The sequence below is a fragment of the Tiliqua scincoides genome, chromosome 4 (assembly GCF_035046505.1).
Source record: "Tiliqua scincoides isolate rTilSci1 chromosome 4, rTilSci1.hap2, whole genome shotgun sequence".
NCBI lineage: Eukaryota > Metazoa > Chordata > Lepidosauria > Squamata > Scincidae > Tiliqua > Tiliqua scincoides.
The window spans coordinates 96,693,942-96,713,624 of NC_089824.1; the positions used below are offsets into that span (position 1 = coordinate 96,693,942).

At 48.7% G+C, this 19,683-nt stretch overlaps 1 protein-coding gene across 1 annotated transcript in view; it reads left to right on the top strand.

Annotated features, from left to right (window-relative positions):
- Positions 1-14,618: 14,618 nt before the first annotated feature.
- Positions 14,619-19,683, top strand: part of GABBR2 (gamma-aminobutyric acid type B receptor subunit 2) — a 401,480-nt gene continuing 396,415 nt past the window's right edge. The window contains exons 1-2 of the mRNA XM_066625127.1: positions 14,619-14,634; positions 15,018-15,292. Coding sequence (XP_066481224.1) covers positions 15,146-15,292 — 147 coding nt within the window. The 5' untranslated portion in view covers positions 14,619-14,634; positions 15,018-15,145. The remainder of the gene's footprint in view (positions 14,635-15,017; positions 15,293-19,683) is intronic.

Consider the following 19,683-nt stretch of genomic DNA (forward strand, 5'->3'; position numbering starts at 1 on the left):
AGCAAGGCAGCTGCCGGGCCCGGGAGCGATCCGGCTGCCTTCCTGCTCGCCTGCTGCACTTTCCAGCCCCGGCGTGGCTCCCGGCTGGGTGCCGCCCCGTCCACGCCTCCTGCCGCCCGGGCTGCCTTGCGCAGGAGACTGGGCGGGAGCGCGTCACCCCAGCCCTGCTGCAGCCGGCCCTGCCCACCCGCGGGCGCGCTGGAGTGCACGGGGACGCGTGGCGGAGCCGCCGGCTGCGTGGAAGCGCCTTGCTCTCCAGCGGGCGCAGGCAGGGCGCTTTGCCTTGCCCGTCTCTCCTGCATGAGAAGGAGTACCAGCTGGGTGACCGTGGCTGGCTGCCGTCCTGTCTGCAGAACAACCACCAGCGAGAAACAGAGCAGGCTGCAACTCTGTGCACACTTTCCTGGGAGTAAGCCCCATTGACTAGAATGGGGCTTACTTCTGGGTAGACATGCATCGGATTGGGCTGTAAGAGGGTGCAGAAGGGAAGGTCGGAGCAAATGGCTATTCAGGGGAGAGGCTGGGCGAAAGGAGACCCCTGGAGCGCAAGGCGCAGGTGAACAGCGGACATGGGAGGTTCTCCTCTGTACGACCCCACCCCTGGTGGGAGGCGAGCTTCTGTCTGAGGTGAAGCAGGGCAAGGAAGACGAGAGCCACGCACAGGCATATAGGCCTCGAAGTAAAGATGCCTCAACTCACAAAGGGACTATCTGTTATCAAACCCTTTCCTTTATTTTGCTGCCTTTGAATCTTTTCTGTTGAGAATAAAGAACCTCTTGATCCTAGAGACTCACAGCCCAATCCTATCCACACTTTCCTGAGAGTAAGCCCCATTGACTCTAGTGGGGCTTACTTCTGAGTAGACAGGCATAGGATTGGGCTCTCAAAGTCACTTCCCTAACTGAGGAAGGAGATGTGACAATGAGGATGACTTCAGCACAGGGTGAACAGTTGCAATGGAAGACAGAGTGCCTATACCCTTAACCATTGCATAGAAGAGGAATTTGGTCAGGTGCAGCTTTTCAGGCCCTTCCATGCTGAGCTGCACCTGCCAAAATTTCCTCTTCTATATGGTGGTTAAAGGTATAGGCACTCTGTCCTCCATTGCATCTGGTCACCCTGCTTCAGCAGGTCTGAAATCTCAGGAGAGTTCACACAGGAGCAGACATTACCTGAGATTAATTAACAAAACCATCTCATGCTCACGTGGTGCCAGTTCAGCACAAAAAAGGGAGAAACAGGGACCCATACAAGTGCATGGAGGCACAAGCTTCCCCCATCATTCCTTTAACCACTTCTCCAGTAGTGAATCACCTGGAAGGGCCAACACAGTGGCAGCTGACAACAATTGGCAGGTGTGCCAACAATCAGACAGGTAGGGCACGTGAGTTACCTGTGTGAAAATCTAGAAATAATTGTTCCTACAGAGTAAGTACCAACCCTGTATAGTTGCATGACTGTTGATGGCAGGGTACAACCCAAGGAGGGCAGTACAGGTTAAAGGAGCAGAGAGAGGGGTGGAGGTGCAACAAGCAAGGCATGGAACTGGGTTTGGTACAAATGCCAGGGATGCCCTGCAGTCCCTCTGCAAGGCACCCTGTGCATCACCCATATGTCATGGCTGTGGCGCTGCTGTTGTGAACCCAAGTCATGACCACCAGGCATTTCACCCTCATACCCTTGTGAGGCTGCATGTGGAATTTGGAGAGGGAAGCAATGGATGGAAGCAAAGGTGGGCGGCCTATCACTGCGTGCCTCTTCCACGCTACTCAGGCCAGTGTCCAGGGGCAGCAACTCTTTGGGCAGGTTGTCCCTGGCTTCACACACAACATGCCCCAAGCACTTGCCCCTTAACAGGACTCCAGCTGCTATGATTCGGAGCCAGATCAGCTCCTGCAGCAGTGCAGGCACTTGAGTAAGTGCCAAGTCATGCTGCAGATGCAGGATTCCTGCAGCAACCACTGCTGATCCTGCTCAGGTGCCTCTAGGGATGCACTTACAGTCTGCTTCACCCTTGCCAGGCCCTCTCTTAGTTGACCAGGTCCTTTATGGAATCATTTGCTGCCTGCTGCCACAGCTGGTCCACTGTTGTTGCTGGAGGGGGTAAAACACTTCTTCAGGCTCAGGGACGCCCATGTAAAGCAGCCCCTTCCCCTTGGCTTCCAAGCAAAGTAGATGCTTCTCCTCTGTGTTGCTTTCACAGTGGCAACTGGCTTGGAAGGCAAGGGGGAGGGGCTGCTTTATATGTGCATTCAGTACCTGAAGAAACATCACATTTTGCCCCCCTCCGGTTATGCCAGTGAGCTGGCCTCTCTTCACCCATGCCTGCTAAGTGTGGTCCCACACGATGGCCACAGACATGGGCAGTGGTTGGTCAGGCTGTGGCCCTTGGCATTGGCAGAAGAGGTGGTATGACCGCAGCAGGTGTCTTCTGCTTCGGTTCTTGTTTGACTTCTGCTGCTGTGGTTGTAGGGGCGGTGGCTGCTGCAGCAGTGGCTATTGTGGCAGGGGCTCTGCATCCTTTAGCAGTGGGCTGGTTGCCCCATCCTGGCAAGAAGCAGCAGGGAACACAAGGGGGCGAAGGGCAAAGTCCTCCACCAGTTCGGACAGCCAGACCACCAAGGACTCAGTTGCTAGAGCATCCATCATTTCCTGGGGCACCAAAACCTCTGTGGACCCTGCAGGGGGAGAAGTCAAAGCAGCACCAAGACATAATGATAGAGCCAGCCAGTAGGAACACTTACGGGGAGCGACAACAGTGCTGCTGTGGCTGTGCTCCCCTTCATCTACTGCTCGGGCCATGTCCTCTGGCATTGCCAGGATAGGCACCAGTTGCTTGAGACCCTTCCAGCTGATTCCTGATCTCTGAGAATTCCCTGGTTGTGGAATGGAGAGCGTTCTCCATGTCTTCCTCACTGGTCATCAATTGCTACACTGGAACTGCTGTGGAAAGCATGACATGATTGAGCATGATCCCTGACCTAACCTACCCAATCATCCACAGGTCAACCGTGCATCTGCCTTCATATCAAGGCCCCTACCCTCAACAAGGGCCTGATGAATGGGGCCACAGAGGACCACCTCCTTTGGTGCCAGGACCAGTGTCCCTTCTAAGCTGTGTGACCACACAGCTAGAATCAAAGCTAGAAGCAGCTAGAATGCAGCTTCCTCACAGAGCTCTGGAGTTAAGTGATGACAATGACATTATTACTGTGCAGCTCTCTTAGGGCTCCATGCGGCCTCTGTAATTGTTACAGGAAACATTTGCCAGGACGCTGCCTGATGCCTCTTTGAACCCCATGTCAGTACTCAGAGTTTCTTGGATCCTGGCTTCAGGAGAACAAGGTATTTTTCAACCCCTTGAGACAGGCATGGTTATAAAGTGGGTGACCCAGGGCTCCAATCCATGACCCAATTGCCATGAACCACCCTTTCCTAATTCCAGGGCTATCTCCAGTTTTCCTCTGCCAGGTCATAGGAACAGTTGTTCCTATTTTTATGCAAGTTGTCCTTGGTCCCCATCCAGCTGTTATAGTACTGTGCCTTGCAGGGCCTTGACCTCCCCAGGCAAGGTACCATTGACTGATGAGATCATATTTGGAAAAGCAGAATGCATTCAGTCATCACAAATGTCTTTGGCAGTGGGAACAGAATGAAAAGGGGCAGTGACAGAACATCACATCCAGGTGGCCCACTGGTGGCTAGGTGACCTACCAGGAATGGTCTTCCCTGGGGCATCTGGTCACACGCTCCCACTATTGGATGCAGCACATGGTCTGGCAGCACAGCTGCATTGTGTTGAATGGTGGGGGAAAGAATTGGGGCATAAGATCATTGTCATGTTCAGATCAAGATCAAGTAGGATTTAGGCTTTTCAGAGCTCCTAACCTCTACAAGAGGAGAGGATCTTTTTGGATGGCCCAACCCTGGATGCTGATGATCCTGAGGGCTCTGGGGGATTTGTTGCTGCTATGGCTGATGGCTTGATTTGGGCCAACAGGCAATCCATGGCCATTCCCTAGAATGGGAAAATGACTAGGGCAAGTAGACATGATAGCCAAGTACTACATGATTGCAGGAAGGGGAGTTAGGATACTGCAGAGGCCTGCTCTGTCAATCTCACCCCACTCCTAGACCCAATCTGCCCTCTGTTCTGCCCTCCCCACCCAGAAACACACACCCCCATCCCTCCTCTTGCCCCTGCATTGCTCAGCACAGTCTTACCTATGCCAGCTGGCACTGCTGCTGGGCTGGTGCTGCTGGCTCATGAGGAGTCGCAGATGTGCCTTACAGTATGTTTGTAACACTGTGAGACAGTGCAGGAACAGCTGTGGCAGCTCAGGCAGCAGTTAGGATTGTGCTGTAAATAGCAGAGGGGAACTGGCCTAGCGGGCAGGGGAGAAAATGAATTAGGGTCCAATCCTATCCAAATTTCTAACACCAGTGCAGCCACAATGCAGCCTTGAGGTAAGGAACCAAATGTTTCCATACCTTGAGGAGGCCTCAGTGACTGCCTCCCCACCAAAGGATGTAGCACATGCCCCATTGGCACCACTGTACCAGCCCTGGAAAATTGGATAGGATTGGGCCCTTACAGCCCAATCTTATGCATATCTACTCAGAAGTAAGTCCCATTAGTGTCAATGGAGCTTACTCCCAGGAAAGTGTGGATAGGATTGGGCTATTAATCTCTTGTGAAGGGTGCAGAGCCATTTTGTCTTAAACTGGTGAGGGTGTACCTTCTGCTGAAGAAACTCTCCCTAGACCCCACTGTTTTAGATAATTATAATGACTGGCCTGTCTTCAACCTTCCATTCTCAGGCAAGGTGCTTGAGTGACTTGACAGTGGTGACTCAGCTCCAGAGATTCCTGGATTAGACTGATTATCTGGAACCATTTCATTCGTGCTTCTAGCACTATTTTGACTGTAACTTTTGATTATTTTAGGGCCCAATCTTATTGGGGCACTGCAAAATGTGTTCCGGCACTGCAGCACGTTTACCAGTGGTCGCAGAAGTGCAGTGTGCCATTCAGCACAGCCAGGCTGCCTCTGCAAGGAGTGATATCCTATCCCCCTTCCTAGGTCCACTTGGATTTTTGCCAGCAATTGCTGGAGCATGTTCTGAGTAGGCTCATTTGAGCAGTGGAGGCTTACCCCTAGGCAACAAAACAAATGTTCCCTTACTGGGGAAGATGTCTGGAACAGGCTCCACACCCCACAGGACACAGTGCACACTTTGATGGTGCAGCCACATTGGCAAGGGGTGGCTTACATAGGATTGGGCAGTTAGTGGATGGTTTTATATTGAGAATTACAAAGAGGAAGTGTGTCTGTTAATTCTGCAAGACCTCTCAGTGTCATTCAGTGCCCTTAATCCTGGAATCCGTCTGAGTTGCCTTGCTGAGATGAGTATCAGAGGCATTGATTGATTGGGCCACTGATTAGCAATAGCTGTTCCTTCTTGGAGAGCAGGTTCCAGAAAGCAATGCTGTGGATTCCAGTTCTATACCATGGTCTTTGGTTTATGGCAGTGGTTACTAAACTTTTTTCATTATACAGGTGCAGCCTATTTATCCACAGATTTTTAATCTACAGATTTGTCTCAACCCAAATGGGGTGGGGGAGCCAAAAGTCACACACACCTTTGCCCTGCACTGGCGTCTCCCTCTATTTCCAGGCAGCCCAAAACACTGCAAAAAGGCTCTGCCTTGTCCAGGCAGGGAAATAGCCCTGGAAGAGGTTCCCCTTGCAAAGGAACAGTAACACTCCTGGAGCCCCTGAGCTAGCAAAGAGGCTGAAGAGGGGAAGGGGAGGCCAAAAATCTCTGTAGCCAGAACACGTGCAGCAAGGTGGAGCTCTCACTCACTCACACAGGGGCAGGTGTGGTAGCAACAGAGGGGACTGCTTTAAAAAAACCCAGGGAGTGTTTGCCAAATTCCCCCCCCCCCATTAAGATGGTGCAAGCAATCACTGGCACAAGCAACCAAGCCCTCCCATGGTGCAGGCTATCACGGACACAAGCAAGCCTTCTCACCAAGCAAAGCATGAGATATAGCCTACAATCCTCTCCACACTTTCCTGGGAGTAAGCCCCATTGACTGGAATGGGGCTTACTTCTGAGTAGAAACACATAGGGCTGGACTCTTAAGAGATCTGCATCCCAACTGTGAAAGAAGCCAGGCAGCTGGCAACAGGGAGGGCTGAGTATGGAGCAGAGGGGAGGGGATTGATAATAGCTACCTTAGTTTCCTTCCATCTGGAAGTGTCAGGCTGCAGTGTATTTGCGTAACTCTATGGAATTTAGCACAACACGTTTTTTGTTAATGGAGCCGAGTCACAGAATGGAACTAATGCGGATAAATAGGCTCCACCTGTAATTGTCTGAGATTAAGGGCCTGATCCGATCCACCTTTCGAGCACTGTTGCAGCCATGCCAAGGGGTATTCACTGCATCCTGCTGGGGGGGGAGGCAGTCAGGGGGGCCCCCTCAATATAAGGGAATATTTGTTTCCTTACCTTGGGGCTGCTTTGCAGCTGCATTGGTGCTGGAAAGTTGGAAAAAATTGGGCCCTAAATCTGGACAAGATAGAGCAGCGATTTTCAACCTTTTTCATCTCATGGCACAGTAAAGGCACTAAAATTGTCAATGCACACCATCAGGTTTTTGACAATGACAAGGCACACCATGCTGCCAGGTGTGGGGGGCTTACATTCCCCATTGGCCTTACTAATAAATGACCTTCCCTTAAATTTCTGTGGCACACCTGTGGACCACTCATGGCACATCAGTGTGCCACAGCACAGTGGTTGAAAATTGCTGAGATAGAGGCTCTCCTAGACAGGAATCTGCTGATCTGGCAGCAGTGGTGTAGCTAAGAGGGTGCAAGGGGTAGCAGTCGCATCGGGCAACAAGCTTTAGGGGGGCAACAAGCTGAGCTTGGCACTAGTGGCAAAAATTGTGAAAATATTGGTATGTATGAATAATACCATCATGTTATATATCACTGGAAAGGTAGTTTAATGCAGAATGCAATGAAACAAACTAAATTAGAATATTTCTATTCTATCAAAAGTTATGGCCAATTAACCAGAAAACAAAAATGCAACTGCCTTAATGAACAAAAAGTGGATTTCTTTAACTCAGAACTGACCCATGAGACTGGTAGTTCTGAAAGGCAATGAGCTGTTATTATGATACAGCATGGAACCATTAATAAGTCAGCTCTCATTTCCATGTATCATAATACAGCTACTCCAGCTAACATATTTAGCAGGAAGAGAATTAGCATCCCTCTTCACCCCAGCATAGTGTCTCTAACCAAGAAGGGGCACACTTTTTATTTATTTACTTAATTAAATTTGATTTTGTCATGGGGGGGCTGCAAAATTTTCTTTGATCCCAAGTAGAAGATAGATGCCTTAGCTATGCCATTAGCTGGGGGGAAGTGGCAGATCAAGTGGGTGGTGAGCTGTTGGGGAGAGGAGGAGGTTCCCCCCCAATTTTCACTTTTTAAAAACCGGGTGTGATGTCACTTCCGGTTGTGACATCATTTCTGGAGCATCATTTTGAAATCTGTATTGGGCTACACATTCATTAGCTACGCCACTGTCTGGCAGCAGTGTGTTCCCCTGTTCTAAATGGGTTTAACTCCAATTGAGAGATCAGCTTAACAGTTTGGGATCTAGCCTTGTTTATAGATGGCTGCAATGGGTTTGACCCAAAGTTCTATTGCCCAGTTGCAGCTGCTGCACCAACTAGACCTGTTTTTCTCTCAGGGCCCAATCCTATCCAATTTTCTAGCACCAATGCAGCCGCAATGCAGCTCCAAAGTAAGAGAACAAACATTCCCTTATTTTGAAGAGGGCTCTGTGACTACCCCCACACCACAGGATGCAACACATGCCTCATTGACACAGCTGCATCAGCACAGGAAAGCTGGATTGGGCCCACATCAGGCTTGACTTTTTTTGTCCATGCTTTGGTTACTTCTAATTTGGATTATTGCAATATATTTTAGGTAGGGCTGCCTTTGAGGACCTTCTGGAAGCTTCATCTGATATAGAACAAAGCCACATGAAGATGATACTGTGGCTCAGTGTTTCTCAAATTTGGGTCGCAAACCAATTTCAGGTGGGTAGCACCTAGATTAGCCACCATTGAAAATACAGAGGTACAGAGCAGCATGGCAGGGTGAGCTCCTGGTGGGAGAGAGGCATAGTGCTTTGCCCTGAATAGGTGGGAAGGTGGGAAGATGGGATGCTGGAAAGGGGAGAGGGCTGTGTGGTTTGAGAAGGATCCAAGTCTGCTTGGTCTTCCAAGCTGGAATGTTTGAATTCTGAGCTATGCAAAGTAATAGCATGAGTGTGCTGTGTAAGGGGACCTTTGGCTGATCACAGTTTAGGTTGAAGACGAAGGGCACAATCCTAATCAACTTTCCAGCACTGGCCTAGCTGCAATGAAGCCCCAAGGTAAGGTAACAAACATGCCCTTACATTGCAGAAGCCCCCTTGATTGCATCCGCCTTGCAAGATGCAGTGCATACCACATTAGTACAGCTATGTCAGTGCTGGAAAATTGGTTAGGATTGTGTCATAAGTGGATGCTGTCACTTCTAGGTTAATGACATCACTTCCAGTGGGTCCCATATGATTGTCATTCTAAAAAGTGGATTTTGGTGCTAAAAAGTTTGAGAACCACTACTGTAGTTCATTGGTACACTGCAGAGTCTGCATATAGAAAGTCCCAGGTTCAATCCCGAGCATCTCCACGTAGGGCTAGAAACATTGGAGACTCACCACTCATCATAAGAGATATGACCTAGATCAGGGGTGTCAAACATAAGGCCTGGGGGCTGGATGCAGCCCACGAAAGCTTTTTATTCGGCCCTCAGACTCTCAGCTTCTGAGCAGTGCTGAGGTGTAACTGTTGAAAGGGCAGTCCACATGAAAATTGGGCTGTCCCTTATCTTGAAATGTGATCAAGATTTGCATGTTTTCTCTTCTGTCATTTGCAGCTAAGTGAGAGCAAATGTTTGTTTTTGGCTATGACCTGTTTAATGACATAGCTTCCTGTCGAATGACATCACTTCCAGCCCTCAGTAGACATGATGAATGCTATTCGGCCCTCTGTATGAAACGAGTTTGACACCTCTGACCTAGATGATCAAATTCAGCATATGGCACCTTCATGGTTCATTCATCAAGTACAAAAGTTCTCCACCTACGTAAACTTTCTCTTGGGGATGGACAGAAATGCTGATTAGAACTCAAATGCAAGGGCAGTAATTATTTTGTAGACAATGGGTACATGTGTCATTTGGGTAATATCAGAGAGGGAACAATGAGACATCTAGGATTTCAGGGTACCTGTGTATAGGCAGTCATGTGTCACTCCCCCAAACAAAATGTGTTAGTTTTTCAACATGTTAAAAAATATCCTTCCAGTACACACATCCCAACTTTGTTACACCTACTTTGTCAATTTGCGGGAGGGGGTTAGTGCTGAGGGAGTGCTTCAATACAATCCTGTGATGTAGTACAATGTAATTATCCAGTCACCAGGTGGTTTTGGTTTGTTTTTGTTTTGTTTTGGGGGTTGGCTGTCTGGAAATTTTGATTGCCAAAAAAAAAAAAAAAAAAAGCCCTCAGGGAAAGAGTTAATAATTTATTTTTTGAATGTATTTCTAATGCTCTTCAGTGTCCCTACTCCTCTTGCCACCTCCTTCCTAGGCACTTTGGTCTTTCCCCCTGCTTTTCTCTCCTATTTTCATTCCCCATCCCATTCTATATCCATTTGCTGTCCCAGTGCTGCCCCATGTAGATCAAACATTTTGATCAACATTTTCTTTTTTACTTATTACTATTTTTTGCTACCGATCTTGACCATCCTTCTTGGTTCCAGTGTGTGGAAATTTCTAATGCCATCAACAGAATGATGACATAGTACTGAAACAAGAATGTGTTCATGAGACCCTTCTAAAGTTGTCTAGACGTGGAGCAAAAACTATGAGTCAACATACATTGCACAGCAGTACCACTATAAATAAAGGATGAATCTCTTCTTCAGAATGAGCTCAGTAGTTAAGGCTTATTGCTGGAGATGCTAGTAAAGGAGTAGCTACACTGTGCTACTTTTCCAGGAACTTTTATAGGAGACATGGCAACAAGCTGGGTACATGCAGCATCCTTTACAGTTTTACAGGGACACTATGATACAATCATTTAAATTTGGGGGGCTTCTTTCATATTTCTCCTTCCTAAGGCTGCATGCTTTATTCCTGATAAAAATATGGAAACCTCTGTTCTGCTACAGTTGACCCTTACAAGCCCACTCTGTTTTGTTTACTATTTTCTCATTCATAAATAGAATCAAATTTAAATTAACATTTTATTTTTTGAGTTTTGGCATGAATTTTAAAGGTTAAAACTTCAAACAGAAAAATATTGAAGATCTAATAACACTCTAAGAGCATTTCTACCAACAAATTAATACTGCCAACCAAACATGCAGTTTCTTTTTTTTTTTCCCAATGAAAATTCTGGTAACTTGGTATAAACTGTTTTTCACACAAGCACATTGGTGGCCACTGGTTATATTTCTGTCCATGGTAATTTGAGTTCTGTATCAGGGCCATGCCCTTCAGCTGACACAGCTTAGAATTCTGGTTCTCTCTTTTTTCAGCTCCTCTAGTCTGGAGTACAGATTTGGTTCTTTTATTTCCTGCTCTCTGGGTTCCTGTCTATACATATAATGCTGTGAATCTTGAGGGTGAAGCTAGCTGTAGGTAAACATTTTAAATAAAAACAACAAATCAAAATTCACAGAGTAGCCAAGCTGCTTGCAAAACATCTTCATTAGAATGGATACATTCAGTTTGAGCTTCAAAGGTACCAAATAGCAGAGCAGCAAGATACATGAGATCTAGACATTTTACACAAGTGTAGTGTGTATTAACTGTAGTAGCACATTTACATATAGTTGGTTGCAAGAATGTGTGCATAATTTTTTTTGACAGTTGTGAGGTGGAAAGGGTCTTGAGGGGAACAGAAATAAACCAAGGCCTATCTAGTTTACTGTTCTGTCTTCCACAGTGGCCAACCAGATGCTCCAAGAAGCCCTCTAGGAGCCCTCAGAGCTGATGGCCTTATTTATTTATTTGGTCTCTGGGATCTACAATAGATACCAGAGACAAACAATGGAATGGTAATCACTTTGATCTATGCATGTGATCTTTCAGAGTCTTCTGGTTGGCTATGGTTGCAAATAGGATGCTGAACTAAACTGGCTTTGATCTGATCCCAGAAGGCAATTCTCATTGCTATTGGCCAGGATACCTAAATGGAAAATCCATGCACAGAGGAAATACTTCTGAATACTTCTTCTATATGTAGATGTTCCATTTAGCTATTATAACTAGCAGCTATATATAGATCTATCCTCCATTACCTGCTTTTTTATTTAAAGCCAGTAGCATTCATTCAGCACCATGAATTCTGTTAGTTAATTATACATTGTGGCAAACCACATCAGACCCTTTTGACATCCGAAGCGGAGTGAAGCAGGGCTGTGTTCTTGCGCCAACCTTGTTTGGGATTTTCTTCGCTGTCCTGCTGAAGCAGGCCTTTGGAACTGCAACAGAAGGCATCTATCTCTGGACCAGATCAGACGGAAAGCTCTTCAACCTCTCCAGACTGAGAGCAAAATCCAAAGTCCAGCTGAAATGTCTGCGTGACTTCCTCTTTGCCGACGATGTAGCTGTCACTACCCACTCTGCCAAAGATCTACAGCAGCTCATGGATAATTTTAGCAAGGCCTGCCAAGATTTTGGACTGACAATCAGCTTGAAGAAAACACAGGTCATGGTTCAGGATGTGGACTCACCTCCCTGCATTACAATCTCTGCGCATGAACTGGAGGTTGTCCATGACTTTGTGTACCTTGGCTCAACGATCTCCGACACTCTTTCTCTCGATACCGAGCTAAACAAGCGCATCGGTAAAGCAGCTACCACGTTTTCCAGACTCACAAAGAGAGTCTGGTCCAACAAGAAGCTGACGGAACATATCAAGATTCAGGTCTACAGAGCTTGCGTCCTGAGTACACTTCTGTACTGCAGCGAGTCATGGACTCTTCACTCACAACAGGAGAGGAAACTGAGCGCTTTCCACATGCGCTGCCTCCGACGCATTCTCGGCATCACCTGGCAGGACAAAGTTCCAGACAACACAGTCCTGGAACATGCTGGAATCCCTAGCATGTATTCACTGCTGAAACAGAGACACCTGTGTTGGCTCGGTCATGTTGTGAGAATGGATGATGGCCGGATCCCAAAGGATCTCCTCTATGGAGAACTTGTGCAAGGAAAGCGCCCTACAGGTAGACCACAGCTGCGATACAAGGACATCTGCAAGAGGGATCTGAAGGCCTTAGGGATGGACCTCAACAAGTGGGAAACCCTGGCCTCTGAGCGGCCCGCTTGGAGGCAGGCTGTGCAGCATGGCCTTTCCCAGTTTGAAGAGACACTTTGCCAACAGTCTGAGGCTAAGAGGCAAAGAAGGAAGGCCCATAGCCAGGGAGACAGACCAGGGACAGACTGCACTTGCTCCCGGTGTGGAAGGGATTGTCACCCCTGGATTGGCCTTTTCAGCCACACTAGACGCTGTGCCAAAACCACCTTTCAGAGCGCGATACCATAGTCTTTCGAGACTGAAGGTTGCCAATACCACTGTGGCAAACCAACATGAAGTAATAATAGTCCATGGCAAGAATGGGTTTTGCAAGATGGCATAGTTCTTTAATGTTGATTTGGAACTGGTCAACCTTTACAAAGTAGGTTTCTATGTGAAGATGGGATCTAAAGTGTACAATGGGTGCATTCAAATCCGGCCTCTCCATGAGGCCAGCTGAAGCAGGCAGCAGATTGGTGGCAAGTGTCCATGTCTGTCTGCCTCCTTTGCTCCTCCTTCTCCTTCCACCCCTTTGAATGGAAAGCTATGAGTGGAACAGAGATAGGAAGAAATGTGGGAGGGAGGAGAGTTATGAGCTAGGACACTGGAGAACAGGAAGAGCAGAGGTTGGCACATCAATAGGTAAGAGGCAGAAGTATAGCTAAGGGGGGGCACAGGAGATGCTTCTGCAGCTCTGCTTTGCTCTCACTGCCCAGAGTGGCTTGGACAGTGAGGGGGAGGGACAGCTGATGGTGCATTGGTGCACCCTGCAGAACTTTGTGCTATGCCCCCCTGTAGCTATGCTACTGGTAAGAGGGGCAGCATTTAGCATGCCACATCAGGAGTTCTTGGGCCAGCCTTGGGTGCACATTCCCTTCTCAACCCTGCAAAATGTTCCCTGTGATCAGACCTGCCCAATTAAACTGAAATTAGCCCACCAGCTGTGTTTGATGGTTCATCAGAGGCTTCATAAACATTGCTGGTTTCTTTTGACAGAAATCAGTACAAGGATAGTGTGGTGTGTTTCCAGGTTTGGTACAAGGATGGTGCAGTGTGTTCCCAGGTTCAATTATTGCATTTTCAGTCAAAAAAGATCTCAGGTTACAGGGTTGGGAGAGCAGCCTGCACAATTTGTGATCCATCATTCTGACTGCAACCCATCAGGCATATATGGCGGTCCACCAGGGGCTTGATTTACCTTCTGTTTTTGCTGCTGCTGGCCTGCCAAGACAGAAGGCCTGTCAGCACCTGCCAGATTGTAAAATATTACTGGTGGGCTGTGTCTGGTTTGATAAACCACAGTAGTGCAGGTGGCCAAAGCTGGGTCAGGGAACAGGGGGGCACACAGAGCCTGGGCTGCTTCAGACATCCGTGTTTACTCTGAAATGGAACTCTGGGGTGCTCAATGGAAGTTAATGAGCTGTTTGTCTTGTGTTTGAGGGAGCCTGGAGAACAGAGAGCTACCTTTTTTTTTTTCCTGTGTTAGATGAATGCATGGAATAGGCAGGCGCTGTGCAGCCCAAGCCTATGCATGCCTCCTCAGAAGCAAGCCTCATTCTAGTCAATGGGGCTTACTCCCAGGAAAGCGTGCCCAGGATTGCAGCCAAGCTCCCTCTTAGCACCTTGGCAACCCTCCACAAGAAAGAAACCCCAGTGCATGTGTCTTGCGTGTGTGTGAGTGTGAGTGTGTGAGAGAGAGAGCACACCTCAGCACACAAACGCCTTGAGGAAAGGGGAGGGAAGCCGGTGGCCTCCCCATTCCCGCCTCCCCCAGCGGCCCTCGTCTCCTCCCCCCCCCGCGCCTTCGAAGGGCCGTTGGACGTGCCCACAGCTTGCATCTCCGGAGGAGCCTGGTGTTTGCGTGTGTCGCCTCCTCCTCAGCGGCAGAGGGTAGGAGGACAAGCCCAGGGAGCAGCAGCGGCAGCAAACAGGCGCTCTCCCGGGAAGGGAGCGAGCCAGGAGAAGCAGCAGCGCCGCCGAGGAGCAGGAACCGCAGGAGGGTGGCAGAGATTTGCGCGGGCGCACGAGGGGACTGGGGCTTGCTGCAGACCGGAGACGCCTGTGGGCCGGGGGTGCGCGCCGTGCAGCGCGGCGGCGGCGGGAGGGCTCCGGGGGAATGCGGCACTAGCGTCCCCAGCCCGGTGGAAGAGCTGAGGACCCCGCTCCGCCGCCGCCGCCGCCGCCACAGCCTCTCCTCGCCAGCAGCCCTGCGCGCCCTGCTCTCCGCGCGCGCCTCCCTGCACAGCCTGCAGCGGGAAGGCTCGCAGCGCCTGGCCGCGGCTGAGTGAGGGGCTGAGGAGGCGCCCTCGCTGCCCGGGGACGGGGGTGGGCGGAGGGGGGGGCAGTGGCGCCGCCGCCGCTGCTGCTGCTGGTTGCATCTGGCCGCCCCGAGGAAGGAGCAGGCGCCATTGCCAGGAGGCTTCCAGGCGGGGGGGCCGCAGCCTGCGCGCCCCCTCCTCTCTGCCGGTGCCGGTGCCTGACGGAGGGCGGCGGGCGCCCCCGGGCCACTGCCCCCTGACCCCCCCCCCCCGCAGCATGCCTGCTTTGCCCCGGAGGCCGAGCGCGGCCACCCCTTCTGCCTTGCTGCTGCTGTTGCTGCTGCTGGGCTCCTGGGCTTGGGCGAGGAGCAACTCTCGGGCGCCGGCGGGGCTGCCCCCCAACACCGCCATCGTCACCTCCACCACCCCCATCGCCATCATGGGCTTGATGCCGCTCAGCGACTCGGTGGAGAAGGGCAAGATCGGCCGGGGCGTCCTGCCCGCCATGCAGCTGGCCATGGAGCAGATCCTCAACGAGTCCCTGCTCAACCCCTACTCCCTGGACCTGCGCCTGTACGACACCGAGGTGAGTGAGGCAGGCAGGAGGGGGCTCGCTGCGTGGCGTTGGGGCTGGGAGGGCAGGCTCCAATCCTGGCCACACTTTACTGGGAGTAAGCCCATTGACTGTAATGGGCCTGACTTCTGAGTAGACATGCCTAGGATTGGGCTCCAAGGCTTCAATCCTGTCCACACTTTCCTGGGAGTAACCCCCATTGTCTAATGGGCTTGACTTCTGAGTAGGCATGTATAGTATTGGGCTCTAAGGCTGCAATCCTGTCCACACTTTCCTGGGAGTAAGCCCCATTGTCTAATGGGCTTGACTTCTGAGTAGGCATGTATAGGATTGGGCTCTAAGGCTGCAATCCTGTCCACACTTTCCTGGGAGTAAGTCCCATTGACTATAATGGGCCTGACTTCTGGGAAGAGGATTGGTCTCTAAGGCTACAATTCTATCCACATTTTCCTGGGAGGAAGCTCCATTGACTATAATGGGACTGACTTATGAGTAGAGATGCATAGCTTGAGCTCCAAGGCAGCTGTCATGGTTGAGAGCCCAGGGAGGCTAAGGTGGCACTGGCCAGAATTTCTGATGCCAACCTGCAAGTATCAGGGGTTAGCATGGAAGTGGTAGGAGTCAACCAAGGAAAGGAGAATGCATTTGGAAGGGACTCCGGCCAGTTAAATCTGAGTCACTCCGGGTTCGAGTTGGTGTACATCCCAGTGCTTCTCTGCAACAGCGGCTGGTCTTCTATGCAAGAGAAGGCATTTGAAAGGGGCTCCAGGCATTGCACAAGAAGTCGCCCTGCAAAGAGCTTGCGCCATCCCCAGGCGGACTGGCACACTCGGTGGCCTCGCTTCCTTCTTCCAGGTCGCCCTTTCCCGTTGCCAGCTGCCCCCCCCCCCCGGCCCAGCAGCCTCGCTCAACCTGCAGCTCCTCTCGCTGTGCCGGCAGAGCGCGGCCCGCCCGTCCTTTCAGCAACAGATGCACGTCAGGGATTTGTGGTTGGCGAGCTGCGAGCAGGCGCTGGGCCACCCGCATAGCCGAGGCTGAGCTGCAGCGTTTGCGTACTTGGAGTGCCACTTGATGCTCTCCGGGAACTCCTGAAGGGCAGCGGCAGGCTAGTTGGATTCCTAGCGCGTAGCAGCAGGGGAAGGCAGGAAGGAGTCAGGTGGGGTGGAGGGGGGCTGTGGGTAGGCTTGCCCTTCCTCCCTGAAAGGTGTGTGTCCTGTGGGAGAGAAGGAGGTGCCAGCAGCGCTTCCATCTTCCAGGAGCACTGAGCAGCAGCGCCAAGATGAGTGGACATGCTGCTTCTTCTAGAGCGGCCTCTCTTGTCTTTGCATCCTCTCCTCCTTTCCCATCTAGCCAGTTTCCAGGTGCACCACATTCATGCACAGGCCTCTCGATGTTGTGAAAACCCAATCAGCATGTGCCTAGAAAGAGTTAATTTTGCAGTTTTCCTTTCCTCGTCCTTGCTTGTCTGCCATCTATGCATAATTCCTCCTGTAATCACTGGTACCACATCTGTGCACTTGGTGTGGGTGGGAGAAAGCCAAGGGCACAAGGAGGCTGTTTCACAATTCCTTGCACGAAATTCTCTGGGTCTCCCTGCGTTCTTTTGGGATTAATACCATTAAGTACGGTTATTGGAATGGCTTTGTTTTGAACACATTGGAGGAGGCTTATTGTTTCATGCTTGGGTTTTGGTCACAATTTGAGCAAACGTGTTTGCGGCAAATAAATGCTGATTCAATATTGGACCTTTCCTGAAGATGGCAGCATTTTCTTATGTAATAGTTGTGCCTGATGTTCATTGCCAAGATAATCCTGGCTAAAAGATTGCCTGCTGAAATGCAAGGTGGTAACTGTCCTCATCCAAAATGTTTCACGCATGATACCTTGTAGGTTTCTCCCATCCTGAACTGGGTATTTAGTGAAAATACCTGCAAATAAATAGCTGAAGGTGCTCAGGGTTAAATGTTTTGCTGTCTGGCTCCTTTTGGTTCCAAAATTGCTGGTTTTATTTTATTTAATGCGGTTATATTGTGTATAGCACATTTCCCAATTCTACTTCGAAGGGGAAGTAAGGAAGGTGCAGTTTTATAAAATGGTCTGATGTGGAATGTTGTGCAAGAGTGCAGCTGTGGTCAAGCTTAGATTGTTATTATTGCCTTACCTGTAAGAAAAATGAACACCAGTCACCTTGGAGATACTTAACAACTGAAAGCAGTGAAATGTAGATGAACAACACTTGCATTTGGATACAGTTGTCTATATTCCCCTATTGTTTTCAATCCAGAGAAGAGGAATCACATGTGGAAGATGCCTCTGTAAGTGGACCTCTAGAGTGGGGCATATGGGTTGAATAACAGTCCTTTAAAAATTTGCACTTTTACTGTTTAGTACTCTAGGGCACTAAGCCCAGGCAGCCTTTGATCTTCTGAGTATTCTCATGCTTGTTAACATATATTTCATTCATTTACTGATGTTAAACTCATATGATTAATAGGGAAGAATGTACAAGCTGTGCTACACAGATGATGAGAAAAAGTAGCATGTGTTCTTGCATTAAAAAGGCTTTGCATCTGTAAAGAGGTGTAGAAATCTGTTCTCTTCAAACCACTTAACGCATGTCCAATTTCCTATAAGGATCCAATTTTGATGTAGGAAACTACCTTGTGTGTATGCTGTCATTTGTGACAGATCTCATGTGGATCATTTTCACCATGTTCACAGTTCCACCAATCTCTCCACAAGGGTAGGAAGCAATGATAGACATGTTTGTGAGATACGCATAATGTGATACATGTAATTGGTCTTCAGTTGGTGTATTGCAACCCTAAACTAGTTATACCCTATATTAGCAACAATTTCTTCTTTTGATTTAAGGTTTTTTTAACAATAAGGATGGTGTGTGTGCTTCTGTAAGAAAGAGCATGCATGCATACTTATGCTGGGGTCCCGTTCAGCGGCCTGTAAGGTCATTGCCTCCTTGCTTTCAACAACATGTGGTTACTTTCCAAGAGGACTGCTATAGCTGTTCAACTGACTCACAGCCTAGTCCTATCCACACTTTCCTGGGAGTAAGCCTCATTGACTCTAATGGGACTTACTTCTGAGTAGACATGCATAGGATTGGGGTACCAGTGAGTGGTTCTACACTTGAGTGATTTTTATGTACAATTAAACAAGCCTCTGTGCTAAGTATTTATGACACCAATTTGTTTATGTAAAGAAAAAAAAGAGGAGGTGTAGGTGATGATAATTGAACTGTATGGATAATATTGCTATAGTTATTGTAAAAAAAATACAATCATAACATTGGTTCTTAAGATTTAATCATGAATACATTAACTTTATACTTTGCTGAAAACTCTGCTTCCCCTGTCCCTTTTTCTTTGCTCCCACCTACAAAATCTGAAATGATGCTCCCGGGGGATAGATGGCTATAAAGAAAAAGTTAAACACATGTGCTGTATTGCAGACTGGGGTTTGAGGTGGGTCATGTCTGAAACAGTTGAAGCCTATATGGAAGTAATATCCATGTAGGAAATTCATGATAGGTGAAGCAGCTATGAGAGCTACAACTGAACTGACCATGGTGCTAGCTCTCCCAGGTCTGTCTGTGCACACAGTGAGGTTCTGAGCAGCAGTTTCTGCATCATAAAACTCAACTCTGGCATGGTATAGCTAATGCGTTTTCATTATATTGTTATACAGTGTATTTCACTGACTTTTGAAGTTGATAAACATGTAATAGTACCATAACAGAAGATTGATCGGTTGTGAGCAAGGTGTTTTTAAAAGCTAAGTGTGTCTTACAGAGGAAATTGTCTATTTCTTAGGTCACATCTAGTGAATGAGAGGAAAAGAGAGTGCTGTGGAAGTAAACAGGTAGAGTGCAAGAGATTATCATTTTATCTTTAGACCTCAGATCTAGAACTCTTTACCCCCCCCTTTTCTGGTGTACGAAAAACTTAGCTTAACAGGACAAGAACAAGGTTCTCTGGTGGCTCCACATGTAGTCTGATGCACATTGGTTTACATTCTGCAGTTTTGATAAATGTTGGTCAAACTATTAGAATGTGTGGTTGGCAGTTAAATCTATACTTGATTTATGAGTCATCGGGACCAAGGTTGTTACAACATTATAAGGTAGTTAGCATATAATACCATGTCAGGGAGAAAAAGTAAAGCTTAGTACCAAGGACTTTGACACCAATGCTGCATTCACACACATTTTCATACAGTGTGGGATGATTTCTGCAGCAGCTTCAAGCAGCAAAGCACTGCATTACAGTACCCTTCTCATATCAGTGCCAATTCACTTGGTTGAAGCAAATGGGGCAGGCAAGGGCTAGTGCTGGAAGTGACAGCTCATTGCTCAAAAGAAGTGGCAGCCACGTCAGCTTCCTTCT